General features: G+C 48.6%; 1 protein-coding gene across 1 annotated transcript in view; it reads left to right on the forward strand.

The window, feature by feature from the left end:
• The window catches only part of PDE2A (phosphodiesterase 2A), a 166,946-nt gene that overhangs the window by 112,521 nt on the left and 33,819 nt on the right, over positions 1 to 20,606 (forward strand). The window contains exons 5-6 of the mRNA XM_036744791.1: positions 11,008 to 11,117; positions 11,819 to 11,874. Coding sequence (XP_036600686.1) covers positions 11,008 to 11,117; positions 11,819 to 11,874 — 166 coding nt within the window. The remainder of the gene's footprint in view (positions 1 to 11,007; positions 11,118 to 11,818; positions 11,875 to 20,606) is intronic.

Below are 20,606 nucleotides of genomic sequence, written 5' to 3' on the forward strand. Positions count from 1 at the left end.
ACTAGGCTCAAGAATGCCTTCTGTATCCCTAAGAGAATCCCGAGAGATCAGTCTGGGAATATTCCAATTCTTGGGAATGCTTTCCCTATCCAATCCAATCTAATGTAACCTGTGGACCAGGGCTTCTTTCCTCTTGGGGATTCTGGGTTCATATGGACCAGGTTCGCTTCTGGGGGATGACTCTAAGAATGTCCCTTTCTATCTTTGGCTCATTGTTTCACTTAGAATTACTCATGAAGATCTTTAAATATAGGTTACATTTGGCTTATGTCATGAAACGTGAGTTATGAGGGGTAGAGGGGAGGGACCCAGCTCTGGTATAAGCACTGAAGGTACCAAATGCATATCTGGTATGGGACAGCTTTTATTTCACTACACAGAAAATGCACACGATGGAAAGGATTTGTAGGAACCATAAACAGATAAAGAAGTACACAAAGCCCTCAGTCCAAAAGGTACCTCTGGAAAAGAGCTGGATTTGAGATTGGCACGGGAGCAACCTTTGACGTTCTGTCTCTCGGCTCCCAATCCAGGCCCCTTTCCAGCAAGTCTCCCTGTGAGTTTCGTCTTCTTAACCTGATGCAGCCAATGGCACTGAGCCTTAAGTTAGGAAGACCCGAGTTCAGATTTGGCCTTAGACACTTAAACGTGACTTAGGTCACTTAACCATTGTTTAGTTGTTTCCTTAACTCTAAAATGAGTCTAATAACAGCATCACCTCATAGGCTTATTGTGAGGACCCAATGAGGTCATATTGATGAAGCGCTTAGCACAGGGCCCTCCGCGTTCTAGGTGCTACATAAATGCTCATTTCCTTCCCTTCCCAACCATAGTGGTTAGCAGAGGGACTGTTCGCCTTACTTGGTCTCTTCTGTGGCACATGCCGCAGGTCTGGGCTCAGACCCAACTGATTGGTGGGGATGGGCCTCCCCTCACTGAGATGCCCTCCCATCTACTCCCCCCAAACAAATGCCTACGGGAATCTGAATTCACTTGTGACACCCCTGATATGTGGCAGGACCTATGCTTAGAAATGGAGAGGTTGCAGACATGAAGAACATTCCTTCTGCCCTCGGGGAGCTTCTAGCATAGCAGGTGTGCTGAGACACCCACACCACTACCAATGAAAGACAAAATGAGATATGCAGAGAGAAGAGGCAGGGACCAGGGAAGGAAGGTTGGGGAGGGAGGAATCACTTCCAGGGATAATGATAACTTATATTTCCATAGGGCTCTAAGGCGTACACTTAATAATAACCTGATGTGGGATAGCTGTTTCAAGCGTTGTTGTTCCGTTTTAAAGATGAGGAAACCGAGGCTCAGTGCCTTGCCAGTGTAGAAGCCAGGATTTGAACATTCTCGACTCCATGGCCAACACTATTTCTGCTACACAGGGGTCCATCGAGGGAGAGGTATCTGAATTGGACCTTGAAGGGAAGAAAAGCATCCGATCGGGGGAGGTACAGAAGGAGCGGGTTACCAGCGGGATGAGATTGGGGAATAGACAGTAATTCTTCTACCTCAGTTTCCACCTACTCCAGGAAGGCCCCCCCCCCCGACTATCCAGGGCTCTAGTACCTTCCTTGTGTCTGAGTCTTCTACACCTGAACAGACATTTAGGGTCATAGAGCTAAAGTAAGGACAGGGAATCTAAGAAACTTGTCCAAGGTCACATATGTAATAAGGAGAAGGGAATAAACATTTATTAAGTGCCCACTACATGCCAGGCACCGTGCTAAGCATGTTTACAAATATTACTTCATTTAATCCTCACAGCAATTTTGTGAGATAAGTGCTATTACTATCCTGATTTTAAAGTTGGGGAAACTGAGGCAAACAGAAGGTAAATGACTTGCCCGGGCTCACACAGCTGGTAAGTTTCTAAGGACGTAGATGAACTTAGGTCATACTGACTCCAAGCCCACCCAGTGCTCCATTCACTGCCTCTCTCAGCTTCCACTCATTTGTCTCTAATAAGGGTCTAGAGGCAGAATTTGAACCCAGGTCCTTTGAGTACAGAATCAGCACCCTTTCCACAGTACCACAATGTTTTCCAAAAATGATGGGGAAGAATTTACAAATCTACAGTGTCAGGGTTCTATACTCACTCCTGTGAAGAATGGAATCGACCCTGCCTTCTGGGAGCTTATGATCCCATGTAAACGACAGGGTGTGTTTATAAATCACCTTGACAGAAGGTAGATACAGTGCCCTGTGAAAAATTCCTTTCAGTTGGGGAGGAGGGTTATGTGGGAGGGGGTCAGTAGACTTCCTGGGGGGTGGCTTCTAAGCCAGGGGTGGGGAACCCGAGGCCTTGAGGCCACACATGGCCTTCTAGGTCCTCAAGTGCGTCCCTTTGACTGAATCCAAACCCCACAGAACAAACCCCCTTAACAAAAGGATTTGTTCTGTAAAACCTGGACTCAGTCAAAAGGCCACATGCAGGGATCTAGAGGGCCACATGTGGCCTCCAGGCTGGAGGTTCCCCACCCCAATCTAAGCTAAGCCTTGAAGGAAGGAGAAGGGTTTTCATGCGTGGAAATTTGGAGAGAAGACACACCAGGTATGGGAGAAAGCCCTCACATGTGACTAGGGGCTGGAGGGAGCAGGATGAGGTCAGAGAATTGTGGATAGTTCAGTCTGACTAGGACACAGAATGAATGAATGAATGGGAGTAGAGTTGAGACTGCAACAGTTGGTTGGGGCCAGACTGTGAAGGCCTTGAGTGCCAGTATCAGAATGTGTTACTTTATCCTGTAGGTAATAGGGTTGCTGAAGGTAACATGGTCAAATCTGTGATTGAAGGAGATTACTTAGGTAGCATGTGAAGGAGAGATGAGAAAAGGGGAAAACTGGAGTCAGGGAGTCCAGCAAGGAGGCTGTTCCATCAGTCCAGGTGAGAGGCAATGATGGTGTGACCTAGAGTGGTGTCTAGGGGAGGAGAGAAGAAGCGGGAAGGATGCCAGAAATAGTGAGGAAGTAGAATCAATAGGCTTGGCTGAAGAGCCCATAGCTAGCCCATAGCTAGGGAGAAAAAAGACCACAACTATTTGGTGAAGCTGAGGGTGTTGCAGGGGCTGAAAGGAGCATGTGGGCTGGATGGGAGAGAGGAGAGAGGAGAGAGGGAGGAGGAGGAAGAGGGAGAACTGAACTGGGAGGAGGATGAAGGAATGGGGAAAGATGCTCCAAAGGTTTTGGGGAAGTGTCTGGGCCAGTCCATCCTTGGCAGAAATGGGAGGAAGAGAAGGCCAGGGATGAGAAGGGACACTACAAGCTCTGGCCCAGGGACCAGCCCTGGAGGCTACTATGGCTGGGCAAGATGCCAGGGGGATGAGTGCATTGGCACAAGGCCTGTTCCTCCAGGAAACCCTGGATGGCCTGCAAACAGGAGCAGGTGTGAAGTGGTAGCAGGGCCATAAAGACAGATAAGAGCCCAGGGGAAGCAAGGGGGGCAGGGCAGAGGCTGGGCCACCTCCCTAGAACCCAGCTCACAAGAGAAATAGGGCCCTTTCCTTGGGGAGCCCTAGTTCAGGGCGGTGGTGGAGAATGACCCTCTGAGAGCTCCCCAGTCTGAGCGGGAAGATGTGGTCCTCAGGCCCACTCCCCCCCACATCCCAGAATCATGGGGAACTCAGGCTAGGAAAGGCCTCTGAGAGCATCTCTGGGGCAGCCCAGATCTGAGCAGGAATACCTTGGCAAGGTCTGTAGTCAAGCCTCTTCTTGAAGACGTCAAGGCAAGGGGAACTTGACTCACAGTGTCAATTCAATTCAAATCAATTGGAAAGGAAGGAAAGAAAGAAGGAAGGGAGGGAGGGAGGAAGAAAGGAAAGGAAGGAAGGAAGGAAGGAAGGAAGGAAGGAAGGAAGGAAGGAAGGAAGGAAGGGAGGGAGGGAGGGAGGAAGGAAGAAAGGGAAGGAAGGAAAGAAGGAAGAAAGGGAAGGAAGGAAAGAAGGAAGGGAAGGAGGGAGGGAGGAAGGAAGGGAAGGGAAGGAAGGAAGGAAGGAGGGAGGAAAGAAGGAGGGAGGGAAAGAAGGAGGAAAGGAAAGAGGGAGGGAGGGAAGACGGAAGGAGGGATGGAAGGAAGGAAAGAAGGAAAGGAAGGGAAGACGCATTTATTAAGTGTGTACTACATGCCAGACACGGTGCTAAGGGCTTTACAAATATTATCTCATTTGATCCTCACAACAACCCTGGGAGGCAGGTGCTATTATTCCCCCCATTTTACAGATGAAAAAACTGAGGCAGATGAGGGTTAGTAACTTGCTCAGGGTCATACAGCTAGTAAGTGTATGAGGCTGGATTTGAAATCAGGACTCCAGGCCCAGCTCTCTGATAAAGCTGCTTTTACCTTGGTTCTAGAATCAGAGGTCCAGGGTTCAAATCCTACCTCCGATACTTCCTACCTTTATAACTTTGGGAAAATCATTTAACTTCCCTGGGCCCCATCATCCTCATTTTTAAAAAGAGGGCCGTGGACGGTGTCTGAGGTCCTTTCCAGCTCTAGCTCTGTGACCTTATGAAAAATTCAGTTCAGTAAGCACATGCTCTCCGAGGCTCCGGGGATAAAACAGGTGTGTGCCTGACCTCTAGGAGCTTACCTTCTTCTGGGGGCCGGGGGCTGGGAGGGAACCACAAACATCAGTAAATCTACTCAAAGCCAATACAAGTCATTTTTGACCAGGGGAAGTAACAACCTTGGGGGAGGGAGGAGGAAATCAGGAAAGGCCTCATAGAATCAAAGGGAATCCAGAAGGGAATGAGGGATCCCAAGCATGGAGGACATTTCCAGTTCTTCTACCAAGCTGAAATCTGCTTGCCTTCCCTCTCTTGTTCCTCGGGCTGCCCTCTGGGATGAAGCAGAGTGAGTCTTCTTCTTGCAAGCCCTTCAAAGCCACAAGGGAGGGCCACTGCCATCATGACCTCCCCCCACCTCCCTACTTCCTTCTCGAGGCTAAATATCCCCAGTTCCTTCAATGCATCTTTTATGGCCTGGTTGCCATTCCTTACAGAATCTCAGCATCTGAGAGTTGGAAGGGGTCTTAGCGTCTGTCTCATCCGAACCAGGCGACTCCCCACCATAACGTCTCTGACAAGTGAGCTCGGATTCCTCTCCTGGTTCTCCTCCGCACTGGCTGAAGTTTGTCAATATTGTGTGTCCCAGGCCTGACCGGGGCAGAGAACGGCAGAACTCTCCCTTACTTCTGGACGCTATGGCCGTTTTCACACAGCCAGAAGAGGGATAGCTTTTTAGGCTCCTCTTTAACACCGGTGACTCATTTTGAACTTTTGGAACTTCAAAAAGCTCCAGTTTGAAACAGGGGACACCTACCTCCCAAAGGCATAGCTTTCCTGGGGCTTTAGACAAGCCTTTATTTACCCTTTCAAAATTGGGAAATCCTGTATTCCAGAGGAATCTCATTGTTTTTCTGCTGTAGTTAAAGTCTGTTCCTTTCTGTTTGTTCTCAGGTGAGACAGGGAGTCCTTAGGGATTTCCAGGCTCTGGATTCCTAGGGTCCTCATACTCATTTGCACTAACAGTGTGCCCAATGACAAAATACCCTGGATAAGTTATGGAGTTAGGAGCTTCGGGATGGATGTGTCAGCTCGGGGAGGGAGATCAGGGCTCTGTGGAGGTGATGGGAGCTCAGCGATGAGGTTGTGGGAGGAACTTAGAGGGTGTAGGCTGAGTGAGGGGACTCAGGATCTTTGGGGCATCAGTGAAGATGATGCAGGCACTCACTGAGGGGGATGGATGGGAGCTCATTAAGGACAATGGCGGGGGTTAGTGATGGGGTGGTCATACTCAACAGAAGCTTGAATTGTTCCCTCCCCATCCTCTTCCACCCACTTAAACAAATAGTTGTTAAAGGCTGGGGACTTGCATCAAAGATGTGTGTTTTTCTCTCTCCCTTGTCTCCTCCATCTGTCTCTATCTTCGCCTGAGCAGACTCTGACCCCCCCTGAGAAGAGAACCTCTAGAGACATGAATCATAAAGGACCAACCCACCCCCTGGGACAGCTGGCACTGGGGTGTTAAGGGAGCAAGGAGATATGAGGCTGAGAGAAGGATGTTGAGTTCACTGGGAAGGAGGATCCATCCGGGGAACAGAGAAGTGGGTGGGAGAGCCAGGTTCAGACAAGAGGAGGGACAAGTATAGGACCCTTGGAGGGAGATGCCTGGAAGGAAGGGAGTGGGAGAGCAAATGTGGAGCTTAATAGAGAGAGGTCAGGGCTGGAGTTAGCAGTGGGAACTTGGGAAAGACTCTTCTCTTCTCTGGGCCAGTTTTCTCCTTTTAAAGGAAGCAGTTGGACTAGACCAGGGCTTCTTAACCTTTTTTTGTGTTGTGGATTCCTTTACCAGTCTGGTGAAGTCTGTGGAGCCCTTCTCAGAAAAAAAACATTTTAAATAATTGAAAGAAATGCGACATTTCAGTTAGAGTTGCAATGGAAATAAAGACATAATTATTTTTTTCCAATTCAAATGTATGGATTTTCTGAAATTTCCCCTGGCAACTCCAGGTTCAGAACCTTTGGAAGTGATGAGCTGATATTCTGTGCTCTAAAAATGGTCTCAGCTCTTTTCTCCGAAGCCCAAGGTTTGGGATTCAAGTGAAGATGGAAGATAGGAGTAGTGAATGAGAACCCTCATGGAGAGAATATAGAGGGAGGAGACAAGTGACTCTGGACCTAAAGAAGAGGAGAAGTCGAGGGGATTCATTAGGGGATTGGGAATGGGGGATCCAGTGAGGGGGTAAAGAACTGGGGGGATGGGAGCTTTGGAGGGTCCATGAACTTCAATGTTTAATTTTTTTGATAACTGCATTCCAATATAATTGGTTCCTTTGTATTCTGTGTATTGTATTTTTATGCATTTAAAAACATGATTCTGAGAGGGGTCCATAGGCTTCGCCAGACTGTCCATGACTGAAAGAGATGAAGAGCTCCTGGTGTAGAGGGTCTGAGAATGAGCCCTGAGCTGGAAGGAGGGAGGAGAGCAGCTGGGCTGGGGTGGGGTGGGGGGGGTGGCGAGGGCAGACCCTTGCTTAGCAAGGTCTTGGCTTGGCGAGGGGAGAAACCACATTTTGAGTTCCTTCCCTCTCTCCAGCAATGTAGATTGAACAGTGACACCTTGTGGCCTATTAGGAGACTATCTATTCCCTAGATTCTCCACCCTGGGTGGGGTCCACAGAGAGCCCCACTCCTCCCCCTTAGTCCAGCCTCACCTTCTTGAGTCCAAAGTCCAAATCTAGGAAGGATAACTCCCACCCTTTCCTTGCCCACAATGTTTCTCCATTCTCCTTGGCTTCTGAGATCCAGGGACCACCCACGCCGGGGTACCCAGCACGACAGGATTCTTAAGCTCTGGGCATATCAGGGGACAGCACGGGGGTGGAGAGAAACCTGCCTTTCTGGTGTGGTCCCAGCTAAGCTGATAGAGAGGAGGGGGACAAAGGAGTTCAGCTGAAGATGCCTTAGCATTGCTCGATGACCCTGGCCGCACATCCTTACCCTAGTCAGCCGTACCTCATCCTGGGTCCAAGACTCCTGGCTCTCCCTCCCTCCTCTGCCTGACCTTTGCCAAGTACCCCTTTGCCCTCCCTACCAGGCTCCAGGACCAGCCCCCCTCCTGTTCTCTTCTGGATTCCGTCCCACTCTGGGCAAAGTGATTTCTATAAACCTAATTAAGTGGAGGAGGCCTGGAGGGAGGGGGGGGTGCCTAGGACAATTAATCATCAGGGAGTGACATTTGGCGAAAGATTGGCTGGGTAATTAAGCAGGAGGTGAGCCAGCAGGCGCTGCAGAGGGAGAGGTGGCGAGAGGATTCAGCAGCTCTCTGTCCTCTGCCTGCTTCGCTGAGTCCAAATTCCTCAGCCTGGCACCCGAGACACTCCATAATCCTGTTCCTGGCACCTGAGGCCTGCCACATACTTGTCCTTGGCATTCACGGGCCTCTCTGATTTTGGCCCTGGCATTCGAGGCCCTTTGTGATCTTGTCCCTGGCATTCAAAGTTCTCCATGGTCTTGTCTCCATCATTCAAGGCCCTCCGTGATTTTGCCCTTGGCATTTGAAGTTCTAATTTTGCCCTGGCCTTCTCTTCCCTTTGTTCTGAGGCAGTGGCCAGAATAGTCTCTTCAGGGCTCCCAGTTCACTTCTGACTCATCTCCCCATTTTGCTCATGAGTTTCACGCATTGTAGTACTTTTCCTGACCTCTGCAAATGTACCTTGAGTAATGATGATGGCGACTCCTCTCAGTAGAAGTACCTTCTGAGAAGAGATGCTGTGGTACCGTACAAAGGGCACTGGTCTGGAGTCAGGACCTTGTTCCCATACTGATTCTGCCAGTGTGTGACCTTGGGCAAGTCACTTGACTTTTATGAGCCTCAGTTTCCTCATCTGTTGGATCAGATGACATCAGAAGGCCTTCTCAGAACTAAATCGATGGATCCTTTAGTCTGGCTGTCTGAGTCCTGAAGCCCAGCTCAAGCTTCCCCCTTGCCGGAATACCTTCTTGACCAGTCTGGTCCACAGTGAGCTCTGATCGACCTAAAGAGCCCTGCCCTGGGTGCTCCAGCCAGATGCGCCTCAGCTTCCAAGGTCCCCAGCTCTTCTTCCCGGGGCCATCCCAGAGCCTTTTGCCTTCATTTTCATGGTTTTGTCCTAACAATTGTTAAACTTCCCACAATCCTTCGGATCTTACTGGCCTCTAGCCTTGCCTGACTCCCAGCACTCACAGACCTGATGACCCCTAACCTTGATGACCTTCCTCTTCTTTTTGTCGTTGTTGCAGACCCTTGAGAGCTTGAGTATGAGCTCTGCTCTTCCCTTCCCTTCTCCCTCCTGTTTACACATGTGCATAGAGCTCTCAACCTGGAGCCTGGAAACCTGGGATTGTGTCCTGATGCTGACACTAACAAGTCATTTAACTTAGGGCCTTATCTGTTAATTGAGGAGAGGAAAGCTTGTACCAGCGGGCTCACAGGGTGGGGTTTATTCACAAGAGACTGGACCTGCAACTGTGATTTCATTAAACTAGGGAACTCCCAGGGGAGGAAACTCCCTCTACCAATGTAGGTTACCACCTTCTAGGCAACATGTATATAGTCCTATAGAGTTGCCTAGAGTCCTGAGGGCTTAAATGACTTGCCCAGCATCAGTCACACAGCCAGTATGTGTCAGAGGTGAAATATGAACCCAGGTATTCTTGGCTTCAAGCTTCTCTACCCTCTATAAACAGGCTACTTATTCACATGGGAACCGTGTGCTAATAATGCTGCCTGTAGTACACAGGATCTCTGAGCTGCAGGGCCCCTTGGAGGCCACCTCCACCAGCTGTATCTGAGCAGGGAGCCCCCATGTCTAACATAGTTATGTGGTGGGCCGTCCCCTGCATAAAGTCCTACAGTGAGGAGGAGCCTCCCGGGGTGGCCCCTTCCATTTAGGGGCAGCACCAATTGTTAGGAAACAGAGGTTATACAGATTCAGAAATAATTCATCAGGGGAAGGTCATTAGATATGTGGATACAAGAAATTTGTTACCAGATAGAATAGCTTAGAAATGAAATGCCAGACTGACTGCCAGGACTTAGCTGCTAAGCTTTTCTGTTGAACTACAGTGCCCAGAGGGCAGGGCCTGGGCATCCTATCTTTGAAGACTGTAAGCTCCCTGAGGGCAGGGCCCGGATCTGCTCTCCTCAAAGCCCTAAACACATGACCTGGCACTTAGCAGGTGGCAGGAAATATTAATTGAGCTGGATGAATAATTAATTGAAAGAACTGTTTTTAATTGAATCCAGAAGCTCGTTCTACCTCGGAATTGCTGTGTGACCTTCAGAAAATGGCTGTCTCTCTCTGTGTCCTAGTTTCTTGGGATGTAGCCTAGGAAGTGTGCTCTAGGGAGGTTTGAGGACCTCAGAGTGACCCCTGGGCTGGTAAATTCTGACACAAGCTTTGAGACCTTGGACAAGTCTTCTGGGTGCCCCAGTTCCTTCAGTTACAAAAACGTCAATAGTAACCAATGTCATGGGGTTGTTGCAAAGAGAGCACTTTGTGAAGCTTAAGTAGCTAACTTTATAAAGCACCTACTATGTGCCAGCCTCTGTGCTAGGCTCTTTGCAAATATCATCTCACCTGATCCTCCCAATGGGGTCATTATTAAGATTATTCCGCACCCACCCTCAGTTCTCTGGGCTTTCTTCTGCCCGCATGTTTCCCACTCTTGCTCCTCCTACTTTCTGGGTTTCTTCTCCTTTTCCCTGATTAGAGGCTGAGCAGGGAGAGGAGAGAAAAATCTGATGCACGGTGTAATGGAGGGGGGTCGGGGTCTAAAGAAAAGTTGGATATTTGGAAGGGGAGTGTGGATTATTCATTTCTAATGGCCTGTTCAGGGCAGGTGCACTGAGGCAGCCAGGCAGCATGGGGGACAGAGCGATGAATGTGGAGTTAGGAAGACTTGAGTTCAAATCCTGCTTTAGACATTTGCTACCTGTGTTACCCTGGCGGGACATTTCATCCCTCTCTGTCTCTGTTTCCTCATCTGTAAAAGAGGGCCGTTGTGTAGGGGGAATAAGGTAACTTAGGTAAAATGCTTTGAGATCCTTAAAGTAGCTAGGTGGCACAGTGGATAGAAAGAAGCTAGATTCCGAGTCAGGAAGTTCTGAGTTCAAATCCTGCTTCAGATACTTCCTAGCTGTGTGATCCTGGGCAAGGCACTTAGCCTCTCTGTGCCTCAGTTTCCTCATTTGTTAAATGAGGGTAATTATCATATCTACCTCCCAGGGTTGTGGTGAGGATCAAATGTGATGACATATGTAAAGTACTTTGTTTTGTATGTAAAAATATATCTTAATTAACATTTATGAAACGTGCCACCCTGATCCCAAATATATGTGATGTGAATGCTGGCTATTATTAGAAAAGAGGGGAGGTAACTGGGGGGGCAGCATCCCTGGCTAATTGTGTGCCTGTAGGCTAGCGCCCAGCTGATGGGGTCTTGTTTTTGTCTCAGAGACGCCGTCCAGGCCTGGGAGCGGCTGAGCTGCAGCGGGCTGGGCCCCTCAGACTTGCCAGAGAAAGCATTGACGGGGCTGACTGCCCCACTGGCTGCTGACAGACAAGGTAATACCCAGGCCCGACATGGGCCGACGGGGGTGGCAAGGGAGCTTTGTCTCTGTCTCTGTCCCAGGTGCCCGTCTCCTTGTCTGTTTTCCTCTCTGGCCTTGTCTGTGTCTGCCTCTGTTCCTGTCTCTATCTCTGGTCACCCCACCTCTCTCTCTCTCTCTCTCTCTCTCTCTCTCTCTCTCTCTCTCTCTCCCCTTCTCTCTCACCTCCCAGTTGTTCCCTTTATTTCTGAATTCCTTTCTTCTGAATATCTTAGAAGAGTGAGTCAGAAGCCTGGCTTCTCATTTCTTACCTGTGTATGCTCTGTACAAGTCATTTCCCTGATCTGGGCCTTAGTTTCTTCATTGTTGAAATGGGTGTCCTCACACTCGCACTGCCTACTTCCCAGGGCCCTTGTGAGGATCTCGCTTTATAAACCACGAAGCACTATAGGAACAGATGCTCAGTTTCAGAGTCTGTATGTGTTTTCCCTATCTCTTCTTCGGTGTCTCTCTCCTTTGGCACCCAGGGTTCCTTGGTCTGTGTTTGTGTTTCTCTATGTCTCTCCATCACTCCCTCTCCTGTGTGTGATTGCTGGTGTCTCTGGCTATCTCTTACTGTGTTTCTTTCCCTTGTGTTTTACCTCTTGTGTCTGCCTGTTTTGGTTCTTTTTTGAAGATTTCCTTCTCACTGTCCTCTCTCTGCCCTTCCCCTCCCAGTGCTGGTAGTCCCACTGGTGGACAAGGAAGCTGGAGGTGTTGTGGCCACCATCCTGGTAAGAGCCGGGGGCTGAGGGCTGGGGAATGGGGACAGGGCTGGTGTAAGGGAGCCATGATCACTCTGTAATTTTCTGAGTGGGGCCAGTGTAGACACCTTGAAGACATCCCTTCTCTCTGTCTCACATTATCCCTTGGCCTGGGGAGTTGGAGGGGAGTGTCTCTGTGTGGGGTTATGGAGTGTTCCAACCCTGGATCAGGCTCTTGCCTCTGGATTATCTAAGTCATCACCATCTCTCACTCCCTGTGCTCCCTTCTTTCCCCCTCATCTTCTTCCCCTGCTATGGGGCCATACCAGCTATACTGTCCCTCAGCATAGCTTCTGCCCTCATTCAATTAAATTGAACACAGATTTATTAATTACCTTTTATGTACAAGAAACTGGGCTAGGCATTGAGGGTCCAAACACAAAAAAAGACCCAGCACCTGTCCCAAAGGACTCTAAGATCTGTACAATCTATTCAGATAAAGCATAATGTTTGGTTATTTGGGGAGGAAGAAAGCACTAGCATCTGGAGGGTCAGGGGGGCACAGAGAGAGAGAGAGAGAGAGAGAGAGAGAGAGAGAGAGAGAGAGAGAGAGAGAGAATGAATGAGAATGAATGTAGCTTCTGATCTTGGCCTTAAAGGGAGATAAGGATCATGAGATTCAAGGTGAGGAGGTGTGCTCCAGGCATGGGGAGTGAGGTAGGAGGTAAATACTTGGAATGGGGGGATGGGATTTGAGGCTCTGGCTAAGTAGTCCCATTTGGTTGGGAAGTAGAGACTGTAAAGGGGGTATGAAATAAAGCTAGAAAGATAGGCTAATAAGATTTTGGCAGTTGTGCAGAAGATGGATTGGAGGAGAGAGAGACACTGGAAGCAGGGAGAACATTGAGGAGGCTATTATAATGGTCCAGGCAAGATGATGGCCTTTCATGGTGGCTGTGTGTGTGTAGAGAAGAAGAAAAGAGAAAATGGCTTCAGGAGATTTTGTCATGGTAGAATTGACAGGCTCTTTCAGTTCACTGGATGGGGGTAGGGGTAAAGGAGAGGAAAGAGGCGAGGATAGCTCTGAGGTTATGAACCTGGGTGACTGAAAATTGGTAGTTGCTTCAATAGAAATAGGAACATTTGGAGGGGAGGGATAGATGTGCAGGGTGGCGGTGACGAGTCTAGTTTTAGACATGTTGAACTTGAGATAGACACCAATGGCTCCGTGAGGATGCTCCCACTAATCATTCGGCTCAGAGCCTTTCCATGCCTGCCTGTCCTATGTGATTCTTATCCATGGCCTCCCATCAGTTCAAGTTTGAGATAGACATGGGAAATCCCTGTGGAGTTGCCAGTAGTCAGTAGGTGATGCTAGACTGGTTTTGAGGAGAGACAGACAGACAGACAAAGAGACAGAGGTAGAGAGTCCGAGAGACACAGACAGAATAAGGAGAGGGGAGAGAGATATGAGAGAGAGAGAGAGAGAGAGAGAGAGAGAGAGAGAGAGAGAGAGAGAGAGAGAGAGATTAGGGTAGATAAATCTCGAAGGCCATCTGTCTTGAAGGCTTTTCATAGAGTCACTTAGTCTAAACTTCTCATTTTACAAATGAGGAAACTGAGGCCCAAGAAGTCTAAGTGACATACCCAAGATCACACAGATGGTATCATAGGCAAGATTTGAACCTGAATCCTCTGACTCTAGAGCCAGGGTTCTTTCTGCTGTTCCATGCCAATTGATCTTATCTTCTAAAGTTTGCCAACTGCTTTACATATACTATGTTGTTTGACCTTCAGGACAACCTTGTGAGTTCAGTGGTGCAGGTATTCTCATCCCCAGTGGCAGTGGGGGAAGCTGGGGATTAGAAAAGATAATACACTGGCTTATGGTCCCATGGTTACTTCACAGACCACTGGTCACACAAGTTGGCATTGGAACCCAGGTCTCACAGGCTCCCCATTACACCACACTGTTTGCTAATGATGGTGATAATTGGACTCGTGGGAGCAGATGAGATCACTGAAGGAGGGAACATATAGAGGGAGAGGAGAGGACTTGGGTATCACAGGATCCTAGCTGAGGTGGAAGGGATCTCAGACCCCCCCCGCCCCCCCCTCATTTCACAGATGAGGAAGCCAAGGCCCAGGGAGGGAGGTTGGGACTTTCCCAAAGTGCCTTAGGTTGGATACATCAGAGGCAGGTCTTGAACCCAGGTTCTCTGACTCTAGAGTCAATGCTTTTTCCATCGTGTCCCCCACAGATGTCCCTTGTGGGGCATACTCCCTGGGGACAGGTATCACTTGAGACAAGAACCTTGGGGGACACTTAGTCTTAGGGAGCAGGAACAGATAATGACCCAACAAAGGGGCCTGAGAAGGAGCAGTAGGGCAGGGAGGAGGAGGAGGAGGAGGAGGAGGAGGAGGAAGCCCAGGAGAGAACAGTGACAGAAGAGTCAAGGGATGAGAGAGTCTGTATTCAGGAGAGGGGGTGGCTGGTGTGGTCAGAACTTACAAAGGGATCAAGGGAGATGAGGGCTGAGAATAATCCACTCCATTTGTCAGGTGAGATCATTAAACATCTTTGAGAGGAGAGTTTTAATGAAGTGCTGGGGTCGAGAGCCAGATTGCACAGGGCTGAGAAGTGAGTGGGTGGTAAAGAAGTGGACGCAGTGACTGTACACTGTTCTTTCTAGGACTTTGGCAGTGAAAAGGAAGAAACAGAACACTAGCTGGAAGGGATGGCTGGGCCAAGGGAAGACTTTTTTTTTTTAAAGACTGAGGCAGACCCAAGCACGTTTGTAAGCTGCAGGGAAGGTGCCGTGAGATAGGAAGAGGTAGAAGAAGAGAGAGGGAATGATTAATGGGGTGAGCTCACAGGGCAGACGAGATGGGATGGGGATCAAGGACACAAGCTGGAAGGTTTGCCTTATCTAGGAGGAGGCCTGGCTCTTCCTCAGACTCTGGAAGAAAGGGAGACAGGAGGGGGCAAAGATGTATGAGGGTTATGAGGTAAGGGATGGGGGAGAGGGGCTCAGAGACTGGGATTTGTGAAGCCTGATGGCAGAGGGGAGGGAGCCCAGTTTGAAGGATGAGGGCCATATTGTATGAGCTTTGAAACCCAGGACATACATGGAGGGAGGAGGAGGAGGAGGAGGAGGAGGAGAGAGAGAGAGAGAGAGAGAGAGAGAGAGAGAGAGAGAGAGAGAGAGAGAGACAGAGACAGACAGAGACAAAGAGACAGAGACAGAGAGAAAGAGAGACACAGACAGAGAGACATGGAGCGACACAAAGACAGAGAGACAGACAGACTGACCTCCATAGGACACAAGCAGACAAAGATCCATTACATAGAGACAGGGAGATGGGTAACAGGGACTTTGGCATTCACTGGCCAGCATAATGCTGAGGGAAGAAGGAAGGAGTAAGGCACTGTATGGTTTAACAAGGAGAAGAAGCATTTATTAAGTGTTTATGAGGGGGAAAGCTTGCTGGAGGTTGAGGCCCATGGTGAGGCATGAGCCAGGCTTGTAGGGAAGGAAGATTAAGACGGCATGGGGATGAGGAAGGGTGTCTTATGGCAGCAGAAGGAGGGAGAGTAGCCAGAATGATGGTACGTATTAGGGAATCACTGAACCATAGACTCATAGGCTCCTGGAGCCTCCTGAGGGAATACCAGGCCAATCATAGATAGACAGCTGGAAGGGTACAAGTAAGGAAATAATAGGCTTATAGAACATCAGACCTGGAAAGGGCCTTAGAACATAGAACATAAGATCTAGAAGAACTTAGAACCCAGAATGTCAGAGCTGGGAGGGCTCTTAGAACCCAGAATGTCAGAGCTGGGAGGGCCCTTAGAATACAGAATGTCAGAGCTGGGAGGACCCCAAGAACACAGAATGTCAGAAGTAGAAGATATCTTAGAGACCACTGAATTCAGTGCCACGTTTTTACATAGTAGGAAAGTCAGGTCTGAAGAGGAGTAGGCTTGCCCAGGGTCTGACATCAGGTTAGCAGCATAGTTAGGACTAGAAGCCGGGGGTCCTGACTCCCAGCCATGGGTCAGGCTTATGTATCTGAAGAATCACCCCCACTTGGTCCTCTCCTCATCTCATCAGTAAGTACTTAGATCAGGTGCAGGATTCCCAATCCCTCCTGTCATCCACCATGAGCAGAGCCTGAATGGGGGTGGATTACCTAGCTCTTCTACTTTGCCAGGTCCTCCGAGCCATCATCCCCAGCTCATTAAAAGGGAATTAAAGTGATTCAAAGGCATATGACCTTTCGAACAGCCGACTTCTGGGAGAGAGGGAAGGGGAAGAGAGCCAGAAGGGGGCCCCTGTTTGTGGGGGGTTGAAACATCAATGACCTCTGCCTTCAGGTCGCCCATGATCTAAGGGGCTAGATACAGTTCTTTTCCATAGGGAACCCTCAGTCCGAGGGGGGAAGCATAGCTCTATCCTCAGGGAGCTCCCTCTCCCCAGCACCCAAAGGCTCTCTTGCTCTCCAGGGAATGTGCCTCTTGTTCACACTGACTTCCTACCATCTGCTCCCCTCCCTGACTTTCTTCCTCCAGATTGTCAGATGGCCTCCTGTCTGCAGAGGAACTTGGGTTAGCGGATTTGGGATATGTCATGCCTGCAAAATATGTCCCTGGCCCTGCTTCCTCTGGCTGGGGAATATCAGTATTGTTGGAATGGGGTGGGGAAGGAGAAGACAGGCAAGAAAAGAGGTACCCTTCCTGCTCCCCTCTTTAGGAATCTATGGAAAGGGGACAGGGGAATTTCAAATCTAGTTTGATATAGGGCGTGTGACATTCCTGCCAGATTCGTACCATGACTTTGTTTAGGCTTCTGCAGGACTACCCTGGAACAAAGGGAGCAGACATATTCTGTGTGGCCCCCAGCAAAAGGGGTGTGTCACAGGAAGGCATATTTATGTTCAGTATGAGGAAAAAGCTTACCAGCAGTAAGGACTGTACTGCCACAGAAGGGGCTGCATCAGTAGGGAGCGAACTGTGTCCCCAGGGAGCATAGAATCATAGGATTCAGAATTGGAAAGGTCCTTAGGGCCTTAGTTTAAGCCTCTCATTTTTTAAAAATGGGAAAACTGAGGCTCACAGAGGATAAATGACATGTTCAAGGTCACACAGCTTGGAAGTAACAGGTCCTTTGACTTTCAATCCAGGGCTTCCCATGATGCCGGGAGAGCCAAGGGTAGATGACCCCTTTGTTGGGGAGTCTGTCAAGGGCGCCTGTGCTCTGGGGGGAATTTGGATGAGATGCTCTTTCAGGCCCCTTCCAGTCCTGAGAGTCTGAGCTTATATCTTGGCGTACCTGCATGTGTGTTTACGTATGAATACACTCGACTGTGTATCTGTGAGCAGATATGCTCTTCCCCTAAGTAGGTCATTTTTCTCTGCAAACTCATTTTGGTAGTGTTTGTGTTAGCCACATTGCCCTACAGGGCTTGCTTCTTTTCTCTCTTTTTCTTTCTCTTTTGTCCTCTGGCCCAGAGGCAGGAGGATTGATTAGATGACTTCTCAAGGTCCTTTCCACCCCCAGGACTTAGGGATCCTGTCATTCCCTGATACTTAGCTTGCTAAACCATCCTTCCTTATGCTTTTAACATCTTCTTTAGAGGATCTCCAAGCGCTCTACCAACATAGGTGTGACCAAGAGAAGGTTTCTCACATTTGGGGGATGAGGAGGGTAACACGGAGGGGTAGAGAAAATCAAAGCCAAATTCAGTTTCCTTGGATACTTGAAAACTCTTGAAATAAATGTTGTCAAAGATGGCAGCCAGCCCAGTTGTCTTAGACTTCCATACTAGAATTCTGAAGTGTTGGCCATTCTGTCCTAGATCTTGTGGGGTGGGGGCATTTTGTTCTGTTATCCTTCAATAAAAACCATTACCTTCCTACACCCAAGACCCTATTTCCTATTAGAGGTGGGTAGCATGGAAGGTGTTCCATGCTAGAACCCTGGGGCCTGTTTCTCCTACATACTCCCACCAGAGAGGCTTGTCTTCAAATGCTGCTGTAGCTGGCATTCTAGAATCCAGAAGCAACATATTCCCCAGTCCCCTGCCCCACCTCAACAAAGACTTCTTTGCTTCTCAGGCCACTCTTCTAACCCCTTCCTGGGCTCAATTCACCTTTTCTTTTTCTTTCTTGGAAGGGGGAAGGCAGGGTGATTGGGGTTAAGTGACTTACCCAAGGTCACACAGCTAGTAAGTGTGTCAAGTGTCTGAGGCCAGATTTGAATTCAGGTCCTCCTGACTCCAGGGCTGGTGCTCTACTCACTGCACCACCTAACTGCCCCTAATTAACCTTTTCTGTGGGAAAGATATTATCCTGTGGTTTAACCCAGCCATGTGTACCTGGAATGAGCAGCTGTGACTAATTCCAAAGATGTCTTTGGATTATCTGGAGGCTTGGGGGATTCTAAAACCTTTTCTAGTAAGCAAATAGAGTTCCTAGGATGTCAGAGCTGGAAGGAATCTGGTCTAGATGGTCTTGTCTAGCTTCTCTCTTTTACAGATGAGGCCCAGAGAGCTTCCGTCATTTATCCAAGGTCACACGAGGAGTAAAAGCTAAAGGCAGGATTTGAACCCAGCGAATGGAGGTGATTGTATTCTTGGCCACTTCAGAAATCTCTCTTTGCAGGCCTATGCAGTACGGAGTTACCCACCCCCTCCTCTCTTTTCTTTCTTTCCCTTGGCGCTTACTGCTAAGCCTCATCGATGGGAGCTATCTAAAAATGGAATTGGTTGCCTTGAAGGGTAGTGTGTTCCTTCAGTCAGTCGTACAATTGATTCATCAGCAAGCATTTATTAAGTACTTACTGCGTGCCAGGCCTCTCCAAGTGGAGGTTGGATGTCCATTTGTTGGTGATATTGTTGGCAGTTCCAGCTCAAGAATGGGTTGGGCGAGAGCCCTTCTAATAAGATTCTTCGTAACTCCGAGATTCTGTGATTCTGGGGCCCAGATAATGACCTTCCAGCAATGACTGCCCCAGCTCATGGATCCAGCATCCTCCTGCTCCGTGTCTTTTTTCACTAGCATAGAATGACAGAGGCCAAGAAAGGCCCAGATGGATGGAGAAGCTCAGCCCCTGTTGACCTGGGGAGTTTTGACCACTGGGGGACTCTATCTGATAGACTGTCAAGGGCCTTTTGGAAACTGAGTTCTATGTTCATGAAATCTGTGGTTCTGAGGATTGGGGTGTGGCAGCCAGTATGAGGCCTGGATCTACTGCTGACTCACTGTGTGACCAGGAGGCCCTCTCCTCCGTGGGTCCTTGGTTTTTCCCTTTGTTAAGTAAAGGAGATAATCTCTAAGATCCTTCTACACTATAACATTCTTTCTTTGTTCAAAGGTAATATAGTCAATTTGATACAGTATAAGGAGTTCCAGGTTTGCAATTAGAAGATCTGGGTTTGAGTCCTGGCTTTGCTGTGAAGAGATTGACAAGATGACCTCCGTGGTCCCTTCCAGATCTCATCCCTAGACCCTTGATCTCAGTAGCTCCAAGGTTTCATTTCCCAGCTTTATTTCATCAATCTCAGCTCAGCTTTCAGCCCATCTCTTTGGTGACACTTGGCTGTGAAACTTCTACTGTTTCGTTGAGCTAATTCAATTGTCCCCGAAGTTCCCTGGTCTGGAGGCAGGGGGAGGGGAGGGCTGTGCTTGGCTCAGAGCAGCTGCCTCCACCGGGATGGGCTCCAGGCCCCCTGGACACAGAGATCACCATGAGATACTGCTGTTCTGAACACCAGAGAGGGCTAGCTTCTCAGCTCAGCGGGAGGGGAGCACATGCATGAGTCTGAATGCAGGTTTGTGACCCAGGATCAATAAAAGTATGGGAATATGTGTGTCTGTGTGGGCTTGTGTGCTTTTATGTATGATTTAGGGTTTGAGTATAAAGATTGTGAGGGTGGGGATGTATGTGGGAGTGTGTGTGTGTATATATGTTTGTATATGTGTGGGCTTGTGTGATTTTATGTATGATTTTATGTTTAAGTATAAAAACCTGTGAAGGTGGGGATGTATTTGAAAGTATGTGTGTGCATGCGTGTGTACTTGCACACTTGTATCCGTGAATGTGTCTGAGGGCTTGTGTGAGCATGAGAATGCAATTGTATGTGCAAGTGTTTGTGAGTACATCTGAGTGTATATATGTGAATATACATAGGAGAATGTCTGTATAGATGAGTTTTTCTGTGCATGCTCATGTGTATGTGTGCATTCATATGAGGCATCCTAATGTGCATGCATACACACTCACAAGTTCCCACAGAAAAACTGCTTAGTTGGTCCCAAACCTTGTTGCCATGTGCACTCCCCACCTCCCTCCCCTTCATTTGTTGTCTTCGCTCAATTGGATGTGAGCTCCTTGGGGGTAGGGACTCTCTTGTTTGCTTGTATTTATACAGCCCTGCCCACCCCGCCCCATCCTTAGCACAGCACCTGACACGTGGTAAGACCTTAATAAATGCATTGTTGTTCATTCATTCATTCTGAAGCTCAAATATGCAAACATATACTCTCACACACATTCACATGACGTCTTTGTGCATATTGGTGTGTGTGTGTGTGTGTGTGTGTGTGTGTGTGTGTGTGTGTAGGTCTGTGAATTATTGTGTATGAATGTTTGTGTGTACCCAGGGTGTGTATAAATGTTTTCGTGAATCTGCGTATGCACTTAAGTATATGTCTTTGTACCCAGTACATGTGTATGTGTATATTTGAGGCTTATGTGTGA

The sequence above is a fragment of the Trichosurus vulpecula genome, chromosome 2 (genome assembly GCF_011100635.1).
Source record: "Trichosurus vulpecula isolate mTriVul1 chromosome 2, mTriVul1.pri, whole genome shotgun sequence".
In the NCBI taxonomy this organism is placed as follows: Eukaryota; Metazoa; Chordata; class Mammalia; order Diprotodontia; family Phalangeridae; genus Trichosurus; species Trichosurus vulpecula.